Source organism: Bombina bombina, chromosome 3 (genome assembly GCF_027579735.1).
Source record: "Bombina bombina isolate aBomBom1 chromosome 3, aBomBom1.pri, whole genome shotgun sequence".
Lineage (NCBI taxonomy): Eukaryota > Metazoa > Chordata > Amphibia > Anura > Bombinatoridae > Bombina > Bombina bombina.
The window spans coordinates 68,511,971-68,530,151 of record NC_069501.1 but is presented as its reverse complement, the minus strand read 5'-3'; the positions used below and the strand labels follow the sequence as shown (position 1 = coordinate 68,530,151).

The window sequence follows — 18,181 nt, the reverse complement described above, 5'->3', positions numbered from 1 at the left end:
CTGATTGGTGGCTGCACATATATGTCTCTTATCATTGGCTTACCAGTATGTTCAGCTAGCTCCCAGTAGTGCACTGATGCTCCTTTAATAAGAGATAATGAAGCAAAATTGATAATATAAATAAATTGGAAAGTTATTTAAAAGGTTATGCTCTATCTGAATCATGAAAAAAATTGGGGTTTCATCTCCCTTGTTGATGAGGTTAGGCTGGGACATGAACTGAAAGTGGCTGAGCGCAGACCCTCCCCCCTCTCCTGCATATTAAAAGACCCATTATACAAATAGAAGCAGTCTGAAGTCTGTATACATCAGTATACATCTAAAACTTTGGGGCCTGACTAGGAGTCTAAAAATCAGCACAATATTATTTAAAAATAAACAAAACTATAATTCTTTACAGAAACCCCCCAGATGGGCTACATAAATGGATCATCTACAACACAATTATGCAAAGAAAAATCTAGTGTACAATGCCCCTTTAACTTTAGGAAGCATTTTTGCAGAGACAGAAATTCACTCCAAATGAAAGACACACAAAACTAATGTAGACCCAATTCAGATTTTATTTTTCTCTTTGCCTCTCCAGCTCTCTAGGGTTCTTTTAGCTAGGGAAAGTATTTGATAGCTTAAAGGGACATAAAACCCCACATTTTTCTTTCATGAATCAGATGGAACATACAATTTTAAATACATTTCTAATTTACTTCTATAATCAAATTGTTATCCTTTGTTGAAAAGCAGGAAGGTAAGCTCAGGAGAGTGCATGTGTCTAGAGCACTATATGGCAGCAGTTTTGCAACAATGTTATACATTAGCAAGAGCACTAGATGGCAGCACTATTTCCTGACATCTAGAGCTCCAGAAATGTGCACGCTCCCTATACAAATATCTCTCACAGAATATCATGGGAACAAAGCAAATTTGATAATAGACGTAAATTGGAAACTTTTTTAAAATTGTATGTTCTGTCTGAAAAATGAATGATTTTTTTTTATTTAATGTCCCTTTAATAAGTGTTTACATGAGTGAGCATATGGTTAGCATGTTGCCAAATTCTCATTATATTTAAACAGTCATAGACTAAAAAGGATGCACAGGGCAGAAATGCTATGAAAAGGAAGTGGATAAAAACAGAAAATGTATCAGATCAACAACTCCAATTAGTTTCCTCAATTGCTGCAACAGCATAGATATGATCAGACCTTACACTATAAGAATAACAAACTCTTCACTAGTAAAGCTCACAGATTGCTGCAACAGCATAGATATGATCAGACCTTGCACTATAAGAATAACAAACTCTTCACTAGTAAAGCTCACAGATTGCTGCAACAGCATAGATATGATCAGACCTTACACTATAAGAATAACAAACTCTTCACTAGTAAAGCTCACAGATTGCTGCAACAGCATAGATATGATCAGACCTTACACTATAAGAATAACAAACTCTTCACTAGTAAAGCTCACAGATTGCTGCAACAGCATAGATATGATCAGACCTTACACTATAAGAATAACAAACTCTTCACTAGTAAAGCTCACAGATTGCTGCAACAGCATAGATATGATCAGACCTTGCACTATAAGAATAACAAACTCTTCACTAGTAAAGCTCACAGATTGCTGCAACAGCATAGATATGATCAGACCTTACACTATAAGAATAACAAACTCTTCACTAGTAAAGCTCACAGATTGCTGCAACAGCATAGATATGATCAGACCTTACACTATAAGAATAACAAACACTTCACTAGTAAAGCTCACAGATTGCTGCAACAGCATAGATATGATCAGACCTTACACTATAAGAATAACAAACTCTTCACTAGTAAAGCTCACAGATTGCTGCAACAGCATAGATATGATCAGACCTTACACTATAAGAATAACAAACTCTTCACTAGTAAAGCTCACAGATTGCTGCAACAGCATAGATATGATCAGACCTTGCACTATAAGAATAACAAACTCTTCACTAGTAAAGCTCACAGATTGCTGCAACAGCATAGATATGATCAGACCTTACACTATAAGAATAACAAACTCTTCACTAGTAAAGCTCACAGATTGCTGCAACAGCATAGATATGATCAGACCTTACACTATAAGAATAACAAACTCTTCACTAGTAAAGCTCACAGATTGCTGCAACAGCATAGATATGATCAGACCTTGCACTATAAGAATAACAAACTCTTCACTAGTAAAGCTCACAGATTGCTGCAACAGCATAGATATGATCAGACATTGCACTATAAGAATAACAAACTCTTCACTAGTAAAGCTCACAGATTGCTGCAACAGCATAGATATGATCAGACCTTGCACTATAAGAATAACAAACTCTTCACTAGTAAAGCTCACAGATTGCTGCAACAGCATAGATATGATCAGACCTTACACTATAAGAATAACAAACTCTTCACTAGTAAAGCTCACAGATTGCTGCAACAGCATAGATATGATCAGACCTTGCACTATAAGAATAACAAACTCTTCACTAGTAAAGCTCACATATTGCTGCAACAGCATAGATATGATCAGACCTTGCACTATAAGAATAACAAACTCTTCACTAGTAAAGCTCACAGATTGCTGCAACAGCATAGATATGATCAGACCTTACACTATAAGAATAACAAACTCTTCACTAGTAAAGCTCACAGATTGCTGCAACAGCATAGATATGATCAGACCTTGCACTATAAGAATAACAAACTCTTCACTAGTAAAGCTCACAGATTGCTGCAACAGCATAGATATGATCAGACCTTGCACTATAAGAATAACAAACTCTTCACTAGTAAAGCTCACAGATTGCTGCAACAGCATAGATATGATCAGACCTTGCACTATAAGAATAACAAACTCTTCACTAGTAAAGCTCACAGATTGCTGCAACAGCATAGATATGATCAGACCTTACACTATAAGAATAACAAACTCTTCACTAGTAAAGCTCACAGATTGCTGCAACAGCATAGATATGATCAGACCTTACACTATAAAAATAACAAACTCTTCACTAGTAAAGCTCACAGATTGCTGCAACAGCATAGATATGATCAGACCTTACACTATAAAAATAACAAACTCTTCACTAGTAAAGCTCACAGATTTCTGCAACAGCATAGATATGATCAGACCTTGCACTATAAGAATAACAAACTCTTCACTAGTAAAGCTCACAGATTGCTGCAACAGCATAGATATGATCAGACCTTGCACTATAAGAATAACAAACTCTTCACTAGTAAAGCTCACATATTGCTGCAACAGCATAGATAAGATCAGACCTTGCACTATAAGAATAACAAACTCTTCACTAGTAAAGCTCACAGATTGCTGCAACAGCATAGATATGATCAGACCTTACACTATAAAAATAACAAACTCTTCACTAGTAAAGCTCACAGATTGCTGCAACAGCATAGATATGATCAGACCTTACACTATAAGAATAACAAACTCTTCACTAGTAAAGCTCACAGATTGCTGCAACAGCATAGATATGATCAGACCTTACACTATAAAAATAACAAACTCTTCACTAGTAAAGCTCACAGATTGCTGCAACAGCATAGATATGATCAGACCTTGCACTATAAGAATAACAAACTCTTCACTAGTAAAGCTCACAGATTGCTGCAACAGCATAGATAAGATCAGACCTTGCACTATAAGAATAACAAACTCTTCACTAGTAAAGCTCACAGATTGCTGCAACAGCATAGATATGATCAGACCTTGCATAGATATGATCAGACCTTGCACTATAAGAATAACAAACTCTTCACTAGTAAAGCTCACAGATTGCTGCAACAGCATAGATATGATCAGACCTTGCACTATAAGAATAACAAACTCTTCACTAGTAAAGCTCACAGATTGCTGCAACAGCATAGATATGATCAGACCTTGCACTATAAGAATAATAAACTCTTCACTAGTAAAGCTCACAGATTGCTGCAACAGCATAGATATGATCAGACCTTGCACTATAAGAATAACAAACTCTTCACTAGTAAAGCTCACAGATTGCTGCAACAGCATAGATATGATCAGACATTGCACTATAAGAATAACAAACTCTTCACTAGTAAAGCTCACAGATTGCTGCAACAGCATAGATATGATCAGACCTTGCACTATAAGAATAACAAACTCTTCACTAGTAAAGCTCACAGATTGCTGCAACAGCATAGATATGATCAGACCTTGCACTATAAGAATAACAAACTTCACTAGTAAAGCTCACAGATTGCTGCAGCAGCATAGATATGATCAGACCTTGCACTATAAGAACAACAAACTCTTCACTAGTAAAGCTCACTGATTGCTGCAACAGCATAGATATGATCAGATCTTTCACTATAAGAATAACAAACTCTTCACTAGTAAAGCTCACAGATTGCTGCAACAGCATAGATATGATCAGACCTTGCACTATAAAATAACAAACTCTTCACTAGTAAAGCTCACAGATTGCTGCAGCAGCATAGATATGATCAGACCTTGCACTATAAGAATAACAAACTCTTCACTAGTAAAGCTCACAGATTGCTGCAACAGCATAGATATGATCAGACCTTGCACTATAAGAATAACAAACTCTTCACTAGTAAAGCTCACAGATTGCTGCAACAGCATAGATATGATCAGACCTTGCACTATAAAATAACAAACTCTTCACTAGTAAAGCTCACAGATTGCTGCAACAGCATAGATATGATCAGACCTTGCACTATAAGAATAACAAACTCTTCACTAGTAAAGCTCGCAGATTGCTGCAACAGCATAGATATGATCAGACCTTGCACTATAAGAATAACAAACTCTTCACTAGTAAAGCTCACAGATTGCTGCAACAGCATAGATATGATCAGACCTTGCACTATAAGAATAACAAACTCTTCACTAGTAAAGCTCACAGATTGCTGCAACAGCATAGATATGATCAGACCTTGCACTATAAGAATAACAAACTCTTCACTAGTAAAGCTCACAGATTGCTGCAACAGCATAGATATGATCAGACCTTGCACTATAAGAATAACAAACTCTTCACTAGTAAAGCTCACAGATTGCTGCAACAGCATAGATATGATCAGACCTTGCACTATAAGAATAACAAACTCTTCACTAGTAAAGCTCACAGATTGCTGCAACAGCATAGATATGATCAGACCTTGCACTATAAGAATAACAAACTCTTCACTAGTAAAGCTCACAGATTGCTGCAACCGCATAGATATGATCAGACCTTGCACTATAAGAATAACAAACTCTTCACTAGTAAAGCTCACAGATTGCTGCAGCAGCATAGATATGATCAGACCTTGCACTATAAGAATAACAAACTCTTCACTAGTAAAGCTCACAGATACAGAGTGAAACAGATAAACATTTAATCGGATAACAAATACCAAGTGGTTGAGCAAGTTGTAGCAATAATCTAAAACAGAACTGCATCATTGGGTCAAGTGCAAGCTTGTGCTGCAAAATGCTGTATTTCATTTCATATAAAAGAGCATTTTACTGTTAGTTTTTCTTCACTTAAAGGGACGGTCTAGTCAAAATTAAACTTTTATGATTCAGATAGGGCATGCAATTTTTTAACAATGTTCCAATTTACTTTTAACATCAAATTTGCTTTGTTCTTTTAGTATTCTTTGTTGAAAGCTAAATCTAGGTAGGCCCATATGCTAATTTCTAAGCTCTTGAAGACCACCTTTTATCTCAGTGCATTTTGACAGTTTTTTTCCAGTTAGACAGTGCTAGTTTGTGTGTATGTCATATAGATAACATTGAGCTCACTCCCGTGGAGTTATTTATGAGTCCGCACTGATTGGCTAAAAATGCAGGTCTGTCAAAAGAACTGAAATAAGGGGGCAGTCTGCTGAGGCTTAGAAACAAGGTAATCACAGAGGTAAAAAGACTAACGAGCAAAACAATTATGAGCTGTTTATTGATTACTCAAGGGTCAGTTTTTAGTAGGATATTTTATTTACAAGGAAATGTTTGATCCTTTAATAATGCAAAGACTCAAAGGGGACATCTTACATATCTGCCTGAATAATCTTTTAGAAAAGTGCTCAATTTAATTTGCTTGTTTTAATTAACAGTATTTAAATAAAGCAATGCATAAATTCCACTGTACATGTGGTGCATATCTGATTGGGGAAGCCTGGCCGACAGCATAGCTTACTATTGCCCAAAACAGGCAGGGAAAGCGGTCACATGGGATATTATGAAGGTGTTGGTGAGTACCTGCAATAGCTTTTCAGCAGAAGTGGTTGCTTTATTGTAAAAGAAATAGCAGCATCAATGGGAAAGGTATAAGGCTATACAGTATAAGTGCTTACTGTTTTCAGACCATATAGTTAAATGTATTTATAGATGACGAATATGTATTTTGTAGATGACGAATATAATGGCTGTATTTACTAAACATTACTGAGGAACGCAACATGATGCTTCTTTATCAGACATACAAAATATCTATTAAAGGGACTTTCCAGCCAAAATTGAAATCCACATAGATGCATTTAATTTTTAAATAGAAGCAGTTTTGAAATATACAGGTGTTAGCAAAAACGCTTCTAATAAAGGCTATAATTGTTTTAAAAGTGTACTTCAGTATGCACCGTGCACCAGCAATATAAGCATAACACTTGTTTAGAGAGCATAAGGTGCTTGTACCATCTGGTAATGACTCAATTTGTTAATTGCTGACATGATACAAGCCCCACTGATTATCTGAGCAGCTGCATTATTTAAAAATGCTGGTGCCCTGAGAATATCTAAATATGCTTCACATGCACCTGCAGAAATAAAATGTTAGCACAAAAACAATGATAACTTTTATTAGACTTATTTTTGCCAATACATCTATATTGCAAATGTGTTTCTATTCAAAGATGTAATTCCTCAATGTGCATTTAAATTTGACCGGAATGTCCCTTTAACAGGGAACATGCACCATTGACAACATTGTGTCTTACCATGCAAGTTCTGCCTTTTTATGTTATATTCTTTTTACTAGACCCCACCTTATAAACCAACTAGACGGAAACCACCTTGCTCATTGCCTCTCCATGCACACAAGCCTGAAGTTACTCACCAAGATGACGGGGTAAGTGACACAATACGTAGACACAATATAGGGCAGGTTTACTCTATTGGTGGTCTTGCCTCGTCTCTGTTCTTCTTCTGGTCGGTACAATCTCCAAATGAAGATCATAAAACCAGCTACATCTGTGCCTTGCTGGGGGCCCTGACAGTGCTGAAAGTGCTTGAGTTGGTGTTTTTTATCGTCTTAAAATGATAGTCTAGTCAAAATTAAACTCATGATTCAGATAGAGCATGCAATTTTAAACAACTTTCTAATTTACTCCTGTTATCAAATTTTCTTTGTTCTCTTGCTATCTTTATTTGAATGTAAGCATAGAAGCCGGCCCATTTTTGGTTAAGCACCTGAGTAGAGCTTGCTGATTGGTGGTTACATTTAGACAACAATCAGAAAGTGCTACCCAGGTGCTTCTTTGCTTACAGTGGGTATTAAAAAGAATCACCCCCCTTGAACAGAATCACATGTTGTTGCTTTGCAGCCTGAAATAAAGACAGACACATTTTTTGTTTATCCAGTTGTAATTACTTAGTGCAACTTATAACATCCAAGTAAAAGATATAACACCAACTAAAGACAATTCAAACAGAATCACTGAGTTGGAAAAAGGATCACCCCCTTGTGTCAGTATTTTGTTGAACCACCTTTTGCTTTAATTACAGCCTTTAGTCTGTTGGGATACGTCTCTACTAACTTTGCACATCTAGACTGTGCAATATTTGCCCACTCTTCTTTGCAGAACTGCTCCAGTTCCGTTACATTTGATGGTGACCATTTGTGGACTGCAGTCTTCAAGTCATGCTACAGATATTCAATGGGGGTTAAGTCTGGGCTCTAACTAGGCCATGCAAGGACATTCACCTTTTTCTCCTTCAACCACTGTGTAGTAATTTTTGCTGTGTGCTTTGGGTCATTGTCAGGTTGGAAGGTAAAAACCTTCTTCCCATTGACAACTTCCTGGGAGAGGGCAGCAGATTTTCCTCAAGAATTTGATGGTATTTTGCCCCACCCATTACACCTTCTATCCTGACAAGTGCTCCAGTGCCTGCTGCAGAGAAACACCCCCATAGCAGGATGATTCTTTTTAATACCCACTGTACATTCCTGCTTTTTCAAATACAGATAGCAAGAGAAAGAATAAAAATTGATAATAGGAGTAAATTAGAAAGTTGCTTAAAATTGCATGTTCTATCTGAATCATGAAAGTTTAATTTTGACAAAACTATTCCTTTAAAGGGACATTAAACACTTTGAGATGGTAATATAAAATAATAAATCTTATATTGAAAACAACTCTGCAATATACTTTCATTATTTATTTTAAGGCTAAATTCTATGAAAAAGAAGATCACAAACAGAGGGCGCCTCTTAGTGTGATACTGTAATACAATGGCACAATACAGAAGGGACGTGCACTCATAGGAGGCAGGGGAGGAAGTGCCTACCCTGCCATATGTGGCCAAAGCTTAATTACATTTTAATTAAAACAAAACACAAAAGTAAAAAAAAAAAAAATTTCCCCCCATGTAATGCTATGAAGAGGCAGGTACAGGAACTCTTCTCTCCATTGCAGTACATGGGTCAAAGGAAAAGCTGTGCTGCAGCGCCACCTGTGTTCTGTCAATATATTAGCAGCAAAAATTGGGACCAATAGGAGGCACCCCTCTTGATGCCTCCTAGCAAGTGAAGGATATATAGATTAATCAGAAGGAGGATGCAGTGAGCAGGGTCATGTGACAAAACTGGAAGCTGAGGTAACCTAAGAACAGATGACACCAAGCAGAAGCGTAAAGTAGTATTCTACATCTCTTGTGATTCACAAATTGTGTTCAGATACAGCTCATTAACAGGGGGGGGGGGGGACATTAAGCGAGCATAAACCAATACTGACAGGAAGTCAAAGGGTCAATTCAAATTTAAATCCATAATTTAAAACCCAGAGTTTGAAGTGAAGTGTGCAGTGTCCACATTATTTGAATTAAAGTTTTTGACATTGAATATTGCTAAGCCTCCCTTTTTCATGGTTATTTGATTTAATTTGGTACAAACTCCATATATGTTATGTCTGTTCAGTCAGAGGATGCAGTATCTATTTTTATTTTTCTCTGTGTCTCCATTTATTGAAAGACTGCTGTTAACTTGTAATTCACAAATCAATTGAAAGCTGTTGCATTGTGTTTTTAATATGTGCTGCTTTTATACAAGTTTATATTAATAAAAAGGAGATAATGAGTCATTTAAAAAACTATATGTAATTATTGCAGTTATTAAATGTTTTTAGAAATAATGCCACTGTAAAGTAACTGGTTAAACACATAGTCAAAGGGAGACATTTAAAATTAAATTAAATGATTGAGGTAGAGCATGCTATTTTAATAGACTTTTCTAGTTATTTATATTTTGAGAATTAACATCAACTGTTACTGGCCCCATGTCAGCAAATCAAATTAGTTTTTGAAAGGAACATGAAAGACATAATTACAGTTTCCATCATTCAGATAGAAATTGCACACAAAAAAAAAATAAGCTTTCTATTTTACTTTTTTTGTTTTAAATATTTTTATTAAATCAAATAAATTCCAATGAAACATCAAACATTTGAAAAATCATTTCCATCAATATACAGAATTCTTCAGAATATATCATTACAATAACATCGTTATCAGTTTAATTTGTTTATCACTATAACAATAATTTCTGGTTCGTAAAAAAAAAAACATCTCTTAGCGGGTTATAGCGACAAGGAGTGGGAGGGAAGGTAAGTAGGGGGGTAGGGAAAAAGGGAAATATTAAGCTAGGATATGACACATATTTGGGGGGGACATATACCTCGCCACATCAAGAACTCATAGGTTTTTCAATCAACTCAAGTTAACAGGGTAGATCCGTGGTTTGATTCCACAAAAAGAGCATATTAGTAAAATCTTCTGACTTGTTATTGAAACTATAGTACATTTCTTCTAAACTCATAACATGTTTAATCTCGTCCATCCATTGTTGCATAGAAGGACTTTGTGTTTTCTTCCACATGCATGGTATAAGTCTCTTGGCTGTATTTATCATCAATTGAAGCAATCTGTTTTTGTACTGGCAATGTAATTGTGGGAGTTTGTGAAGTAGAATTGTCTGTGCGTAAAGAACTATTGTTTGATTAAGTTTTAGTGTAATGTAGTTTTCAACTTGTGCCCAGAAGGGTCGGAGGATAGGGCAGTCCCACCAGATATGAGACAATGTGCCTTGGTTCCCGCATCTCCTCCAGCACAATGGGGATGCTGTTGGATAGATTCTATGCAGTCTTACTGGGGTTAAATACCACCTGGTCAAAAGTTTATAATTAGTCTCTACTATACTGGTAGATATAGAAGACTTCTATTTTACTTTTATTATTATGTACTTCATTCTTTTGGTATCCTTTGATGTCCTTTGTTGAAGAGCATACCTAAGTGAGATGTGCACGTGCGTTTCTTGAACACCATATTACAGCAGCTGTGTTGGCAATATTGATAACTTGTCCTTTGTGTAAAACTTGTATGGTAAATTATTTCTATTTTTACAATACAGTAGTGAGTAGAGAAGAGATTGTGGATCATTCCAATTGCTTAGTAACTGGCACTGTGCACATAATTGTGTGAGTGTGTATGTGAGCAGAGTGTGTGTGCTTTATTCTCCAGGTAATCAATACATTTCCGATGAGCTGGTGCTTTAGTGCAGTGTTTCTCAACAATGGTCCTCAAGTACCCCCAAAAGGCCAGGTTTTCATTATAGCTGAATCAGTGCACAGGTGAAGTAATCAGCTGATGAGTAACTCAGTGGTTACTAACTTGCTCTTACCCATCACCTGATTATGTTACCTGTGCTCTGGTTCAGCTATCATTTAAACCTGCCCTGTTGGGGGTACTTGCGGCCCTCTGTACATGTGTTTCTCCGGCGTATCATATCTAGTGCCTCACCAGCCTCTGACCTCACTGCACGTCACTGCAATACAGAAATCTTGAATTGGAGCTATACTCACAAAAGTGGCAGCACCCTATTGTGCTGAGTGGGGCAGACTGGGATCTTTCAGTGTCCCAGCTCACTCATCCTTGGTGAAGGGGTGTATTCCTCCCAATGACTCCTGGTGTCAGCTCAGCGAAGAATAAAGCTCAGGCTTCCAATATATAAAATGTTTTCTTTTTATTACAATTCCGACAATAAAAAAACTGAGGGTGCAACTATCACCCAAAGTATATAAAAACAATGTGTCTCAACAGATTGCAACGCGTTTCTCAGCTGTGCTAGCTGTTTCATCAGGCATTACCATTAAACCATTAAAACATACTCACATATGAATAACTTAATCTGTTGTATTTATGAGATATAATTATTATACATGTTAATAACCCCTGACATTAACCACAACAAACCTATCTATATATTCTTTACATTAAAGTTTATCAAGATGCAACATTTCCAAATTCTTTGTTGTACTCAAATATGTCACTTACCATATGGTAGTTAATGATAATGGTTTACCTAATCTTGATCCCTTGATGTTTATTAATACTGTATTATATTCATGGAATATAAATTGTTGTTAAACTATGTATCCGATGCATGAATAACAAGTTGATGATGTGGGAAGTTACATGGTTTCCGTAAACATCACTGATGACGTCACCAGTCTGGATCTCCCAGGAGTTTCCTTAACCCACTAGTAAACGCTCCTGGTGTATTGTCACCGGAGCGCTACGGTAAAAGGCTTTTGTCAAATAAAGTTGTTGGCATGATCAATCGTGCCTGCATGTGAGTTTAATATAATCGACCTGTTGGCTCACATTATGTAAGTGGGTATGCTAATGCGAGCGTATGTGTAATTGTGATAAGCCCCTCTTGGGGTGTTTTAGTCTTGGGGATAGGAATGTAAAATTGATCACTTGTCTGTTTGAATACCTGTGTAGATACTATAGAAATGTGTCTCTTCTATTAACTAATTAGAAAAAGTGATCTGAAAGGTGTTATCACAGCGCTACCTGTGCTGATTCTAAGGCGAGTAAATTGCCCTCTGTACCTATAATAGTGTAGTCTTCATGAAACCGGGTCATGGTACGTGTATTTAAAAAAACCTATTACATTCAAAGAAAAAAAAAATATATGGGATTCTTTAACAACCCTGCCATTTTCAGAATCCATCTGGATGCAGCGTAGGCAAACCCGAAGCCTTAAAAAAAACTAACCTCCCGCACAAAGTATTAACAAACACCAAAACCGCAACCCCCCAAATCGCAAAACAATAAAGTAATTAACCCCTAATCCACAAATAACATTAATAGAATATTAACCCCTTAACCGCCAACCCCTCACATTGCAATAAACCTAATTAACCTATTAACTCCTAAACCCTCAACAACCCCACAACGCAAATAACTAATTTAATTACTAAGCCCCCTAACCTAACACCCCCGAAATTAACCCCAATACTAAGTTACACTTAAATAAAACCTAACATTAAATTAAAAAAAATAATCTAAAATTACAAAAAATAAAACACTTTATCAAAAAATTATCAAAAATAAATAAACCTAATCCCTATGAAAATGAAAAAAGCCTCCCCAAAATAAAAACACCCCCCTAAACTACCGATAGCCCTTAAAAAGGCCTTTTGTAGGACATTGTCCTAAGTTAAACAGCTCTTTTACATTAAAAAATTACTAAATCCCCCTAACAGTAAAAGCCCCCACCCACCAAACCCCCAAAATAAAAAACTAACACTTAAAAACCTAAAGTACCCATTGCCCTTAAAGGGGCATTTGTATAGACATTGAGCTCTTTTACTGTCCTTAAAAGGACAATCAGCTCTCTTCCAGCCCATTAAATCCCTAATCTTAAAAATAACCCCCCCCCCCCCACTCAAAATAAAATCCTAACACTAACCCCAAATAGGTACTCACCGTTTCTGAAGTCCGGTGGAGAAGGTCTTCTTCCAGGCGGCTCCATCATCTTCTGTCTTCATCCGGAGAGAAGGAGGCGCGGGGCTGGCTTCCCGATGCGTGGATCCTCAGCGGCGGTCCTCAACGGCGGTGGTCCTCGGCGGCGGCAGTCCTCAGCGGCGTGGAGGCTCCTTTTCATGCGATCATCCGTCGCACACTGAAGATTGAATGCAAGGTACCCCATATTTATTGGGGTACCTTGTATTCCTATTGGCTGAAATTTTGAAATCAACCAATATGATGAGAGCTACTGAAATCTTATTGGCTGAACAGCCAATAGGATTTTAGTAGCTCTAATCTTATTGGATGATTTAAAAATTTCAGCCAATAGGAATGCAAGGTACCCCAAATTGATTGCGGTACCTTGCAGTCAATCTTTAGTGTACGACGGACATCAGATGAAGATGAGCCTTCATGCCACCGATGACCACTGCCGTTGAGGACTGCCGCTGAGGATCCACGCGTCGGGGAAAACAGCTCCGCACCACCACTCTGCGGCACCGCTGAAGACCCACAGCTCTGCGCTGCCTTCGCTCCAGATGAAGATAGAAGATGATGGAGCCGCCTGGAAGAAGACCTTCTCCGCCGGACTTCAGGAACAGTGAGTACCTATTTGGGGCTTAGTGTTAGGATTTTTTTATTTTTTTTTATTTTTAAGATTAGGGATTTAATGGGCTAAAAAAAGAGCTGAATGCCCTTTTAAGGGCAATTGCCCATTCAAATAGTGTTTTTTTTTATTTTATTTTGGGGGTTTTGGTGGGTGTTTTTTTTTTACTGTTAGAGGGTAATTGGTAATTTGTTTAGGTAAAAGAGCTGTTTAACTTAGGGCAATGCCCTACAAAAGCCCTTTTAAGGACTATTGGTAGTTTATTATTAGATTTGGGGGGAGGGGTTGTGGGGGATTTTTTATTTTTATAGGGGTATTAGTTTAGGTTTACATTTTTTATTTTGGTTAGATTTGTTTATTTTTTTCTAATTTTACATTTTTTATTTTTTGTAATTTTAGCTTTGGGGTTGTAGTTTTTTTTTTTTAAATAGACTCTGGGCAGGCTTATCGCCTAGTATTTAATATACTGTATGAAAACACCAACCATACCCAGAAAAGTCTTTAATTCTTATCTCAATTGAATGCATTTCAAAAGCGAAACAGGGCAGGATTAAACCATAGGGGTATTTTACATTCTTTCACGTTATGTGAAGATCTTTTTTGTTTGCATATTTGCGAAACCCTTGTTCTTTTGCACTTTTTAATAATATTGCAGTATAAGAGGTGTTGTGTCACTACTAGTTTTTCTTCCATGTTTACAAAGTTCTATTTGATGTTTCTAACAAGTGAATAAAAATAAAATTTGTCCTTCCTAAATTAAATTAAAGAAATAGAACGGTCAAAATTGAAATGTGCATAATGAGAAGGTGAAGTGTTTGAATACTGGTGCACAGTCCCTCAAAGGATATGTGTGTATGCCTCAGAAAAACAGTAATAGGTTTTACTAGAAACATTTTTTACTAATGGAACTATATTGCAAAAATGATTCTATGTCACACTGAAATGCACCTATGCAGATTTCAATTTTGACCTTTCTATCCCTTTAAATATAATTTGCAGGATAGTTTCCTTCAATCTGTCATTCACAGACAAAACTATTCTTCTGGACACAGGAAGGATGTCAGATATGGAAGTCAAAGCGAGTTTTCTGTAGCAGACTGACTGATGGCCCCCAGATATTTTGCTGACTTGTTTTTTTTCAGGTTTCAGCCTCTTTTTGCCTGAGTGAATTTTGTTTTATTCTGCTGAATTGTCTGTGTATGCAGTGAAATCCGTTCCTTATCCAGTTGTGGAACTATTCATTTATTATAATTAAATATCAACGTCATGAGTTGAATAAAAATATTTACTGCACTCCCTCCAGCTCACGTTTCGTAGCCTATTCGCTGCTTAACGTGTAACTCATAAGTGTCCAGGAAAACATGGCTGAGAAGACAACCTTAATATGGGTCTTGTCAAGGTTGTAGCTAATGATTTTTGGAAGATGGGGGATATAGTTATCTAGAATCAGTAATAAAATATATTTACAGTTCACATTGCTCAGTGTTACAGAAATATATATTACGTAATACATATGTTACTGATATACATTGTGTGAGTAGATGCAGTATGGCTACATCATGGAAAGTGGTGATAATCTTGTTGGGAAGGATGGAAAATATTTGGAAGCAATTAGTCATTAATGTGCTCTAATTAGGTTCTAAACAATAAAGAGAGAGGTTTAATGACATTTTTTCCATTGCTTATAAATCCAGGCTCATGCAAGATTTCTAGACCAATCCACGTGTTGAGGTGGAGACTCCCGCACATGCAGGGATTAGAGGGTGTATGTTGGACATTCCCCTCTACTTTGGTAACATTTTGGTGCTTATGTCTTGCAGAAAGTGTCTCCACAAGTCCCACAGCTGCCAAAGGTGAAGGTGAAAAGTTCTCCTCTAATTGAAAAACTCCAGGTGAGTGGTTTAGTCATGAGATATGGTGGCCGATTTATCATGTGTCTGGCGGACATGATCTGCTGTATCGATCATGTCCAAGAACAAAGTATATTCCAGCCACCAAATTTCTTTAAAAGAACCTTTATTTCCACATAGGGTCCTCAGTAAACATACAACGTTTCAAGCCTAAGAGCCTGTTTAGGCTTGAAACGTTGTATGTTTACTGAGGACCCTATGTAGAAATAACGGTTCTTTTAAAGAAATTTGGTGGCTGGAATATACTTTGTTCTTGGATTGTTTGAGAACTGGCAAGTCCTTTATTCCGTGCCCCATTGAAGAAGAAAAAGAAAAACAAAGGTGTGCTGTTTTCCCAACTCCCTGGTGAATGTATCGATCATGTCCGCCAGACATTGATAAATGCAGACAGCATACGCACATTCCTTGTGAAATGCTTGTGCAATGCCGCCCCCTGCAGATTCACGGCCAATCGGCCGCTAGCAGGGGGTGTCAATTAACCCGATAGTATGCGATCGGGCGGATTACTGCCTGCCGCCTCAGAGGACGAGTTAAGGAGCAGCGGTCTTAAGAAGCAGTTGGAACATTAAAGGGACATATTAGTGTTAGATCATCGTAATTTAAAAAATTAAAGGCCCAGTCTTCTTGAAAAATTTTATTGTTTAAAAAATATATAATCCCTTTATTTCCCATTCCACAGTTTTGCATAACCAACACTGTTATAATAATATACCAAAATGTTCCAAAAGTGTAAACTTATCTAGCTCGTCGGAAAGCCCTCTGCTTATACCAGAAAAGTCCCCCACAGTACTTGTCTTTACCACCTGGAATGGAAATGTATTCCATGAATTCACCACCCTTTCTGTGAAGAAGAACTTCAAGAATTATTCTGAATTTACTACCCTTCAATTTGAGATTATGACCCCTTGTTCTAGAATTGCTCTTTTTGTGAAAAATACTCACAGCCTCAGATTTATTAAGCTCCTTATTATAATTGAAAATATTAATAAAATTAATAAAATATACCCCTTTACATATAAGTCATGCACCTGCTATGCTCCTGTGACCCTCCAAATAAAGATATCACTAGTGAGTTCATCTGGAACAGGCATACGTACGTATGCTCGTATCCTCAGCTTCATCTTTATCTACTATGTGTTAATTCCCTTAAAGGGACAGTTTAGTCTAAATTAAATGTTCATGATTCAGATTTGCAATTTTAAACAACTTTCCAATTTACTTTTATCATCAAATTTGCTTTGTTCTCTTAGTATTCTTTGTTGAAAGCTAAACCTAGGTAGGCTCATATGCTAATATCTAAGCCCTTGAAGGCCACCTCTTATCTCAGTGCATTTGGACAGTGTTTCACAACTAGACAACTCTGGTTCATGTGTGCCATATACATAATAGTGTGCTCTCTCCCATGGAGTTATTTATGAGTCAGCACTGATTTGCTAAAATGCAAGTCTGTCAAAAGCACTGAGATAATGGAGATGTCTGCAGAGGCTTAGATACAAGGTAATCACAGAAAAAAGAGTATTAATATATAATAGTGTTGGTTATGCAAAACTGGGGAATGGGTAATAAAGTTTTAAACAATAAGAATTTTCAAGTACACTTTCCTTTTAAAGAGTTAATACAAATAGTAGGAAATTAATAGTATGGGCAAGATTTATCATCTGCGAACGATTTAAACTGCTGCTTCATAAATATCAGTTGCAGGCTCAAATAAGCGAACCTGTAACAGATCTGGGCATTCGCCTCGCCAAAAATATTGCCTTATGTCTGAGTTCATATATTCTAAACTGTTGTGTGGAAGTTTTGTGCCTGGCTATTCACAGCCCTTTTAACCCTTTCACCCAAATGGACGTATATATAACTTGTGTGGTAATATGCTGTAACTATGCTACAGTTACAGAGACATACAAGTATAGCTTGCATTTTATCTCTTGTTTGCTTTTGTGCAAATTTACCTTTTTCTCACCTTATATTTTTAGGCCAACTTGGTATTTCCACCTGCAGCTTTACTCCCAGGTGGGTCCCCAAAGAGCCCTGGACTGAAAGTTATGGCCTCTCCATTTAACAGTCCTCCTTCCACACCCAACAGCCCCGGCATCCAATCCCGATCTAGTGAATCAGATGAAGTGCCCACCAGCTTTGAACAACCACCAGAGGGCGCTCCCCTCACAAGCTACACTAAGGTAAAATTGTGTTTCCTACATTTGAGGATTTTGTTTTTCTAATAGTGTAAAAATGTTACTTTTACGAAAATATGTGACTCATATTTTAAGCATTGTTAGTAATGGTGTGGAGAAGTCAGTCATACATCCAAATACAACTTTAGTATACCAAGTTTTTAGATCCCTATGGACCTAAAAGTAGAAATATGATGAGAAGTATCTCAAGCCAGACTAAAGATAAATAATATTAAAGCGCTAATCACAAACTCCCAAAAGACCTCCTAATCTGATCTAAGTGTATTTAGATATGAAACTAGGGAGTGCCTAGAAAAGAATAAAGGCTTAACTGTACAAAAAATTATATATATATATATATATATATATATATATACACACACACCGCT

The 18,181-nt window shown here is 36.9% G+C and overlaps 1 protein-coding gene across 2 annotated transcripts in view; it reads left to right on the top strand.

Moving 5' to 3' along the window:
* The window catches only part of RCSD1 (RCSD domain containing 1), a 182,817-nt gene that overhangs the window by 149,503 nt on the left and 15,133 nt on the right, over window positions 1–18,181 (top strand). For both annotated transcript variants that reach the window (XR_008401310.1, XM_053705855.1), the window contains exons 3-5: window positions 7,052–7,141; window positions 15,529–15,600; window positions 17,595–17,798. Coding sequence is in view for 1 of the 2 variants with exons in the window: in XM_053705855.1 (XP_053561830.1) it covers window positions 7,052–7,141; window positions 15,529–15,600; window positions 17,595–17,798 (366 nt within the window). In the remaining variant the exon portion in view is untranslated. The remainder of the gene's footprint in view (window positions 1–7,051; window positions 7,142–15,528; window positions 15,601–17,594; window positions 17,799–18,181) is intronic.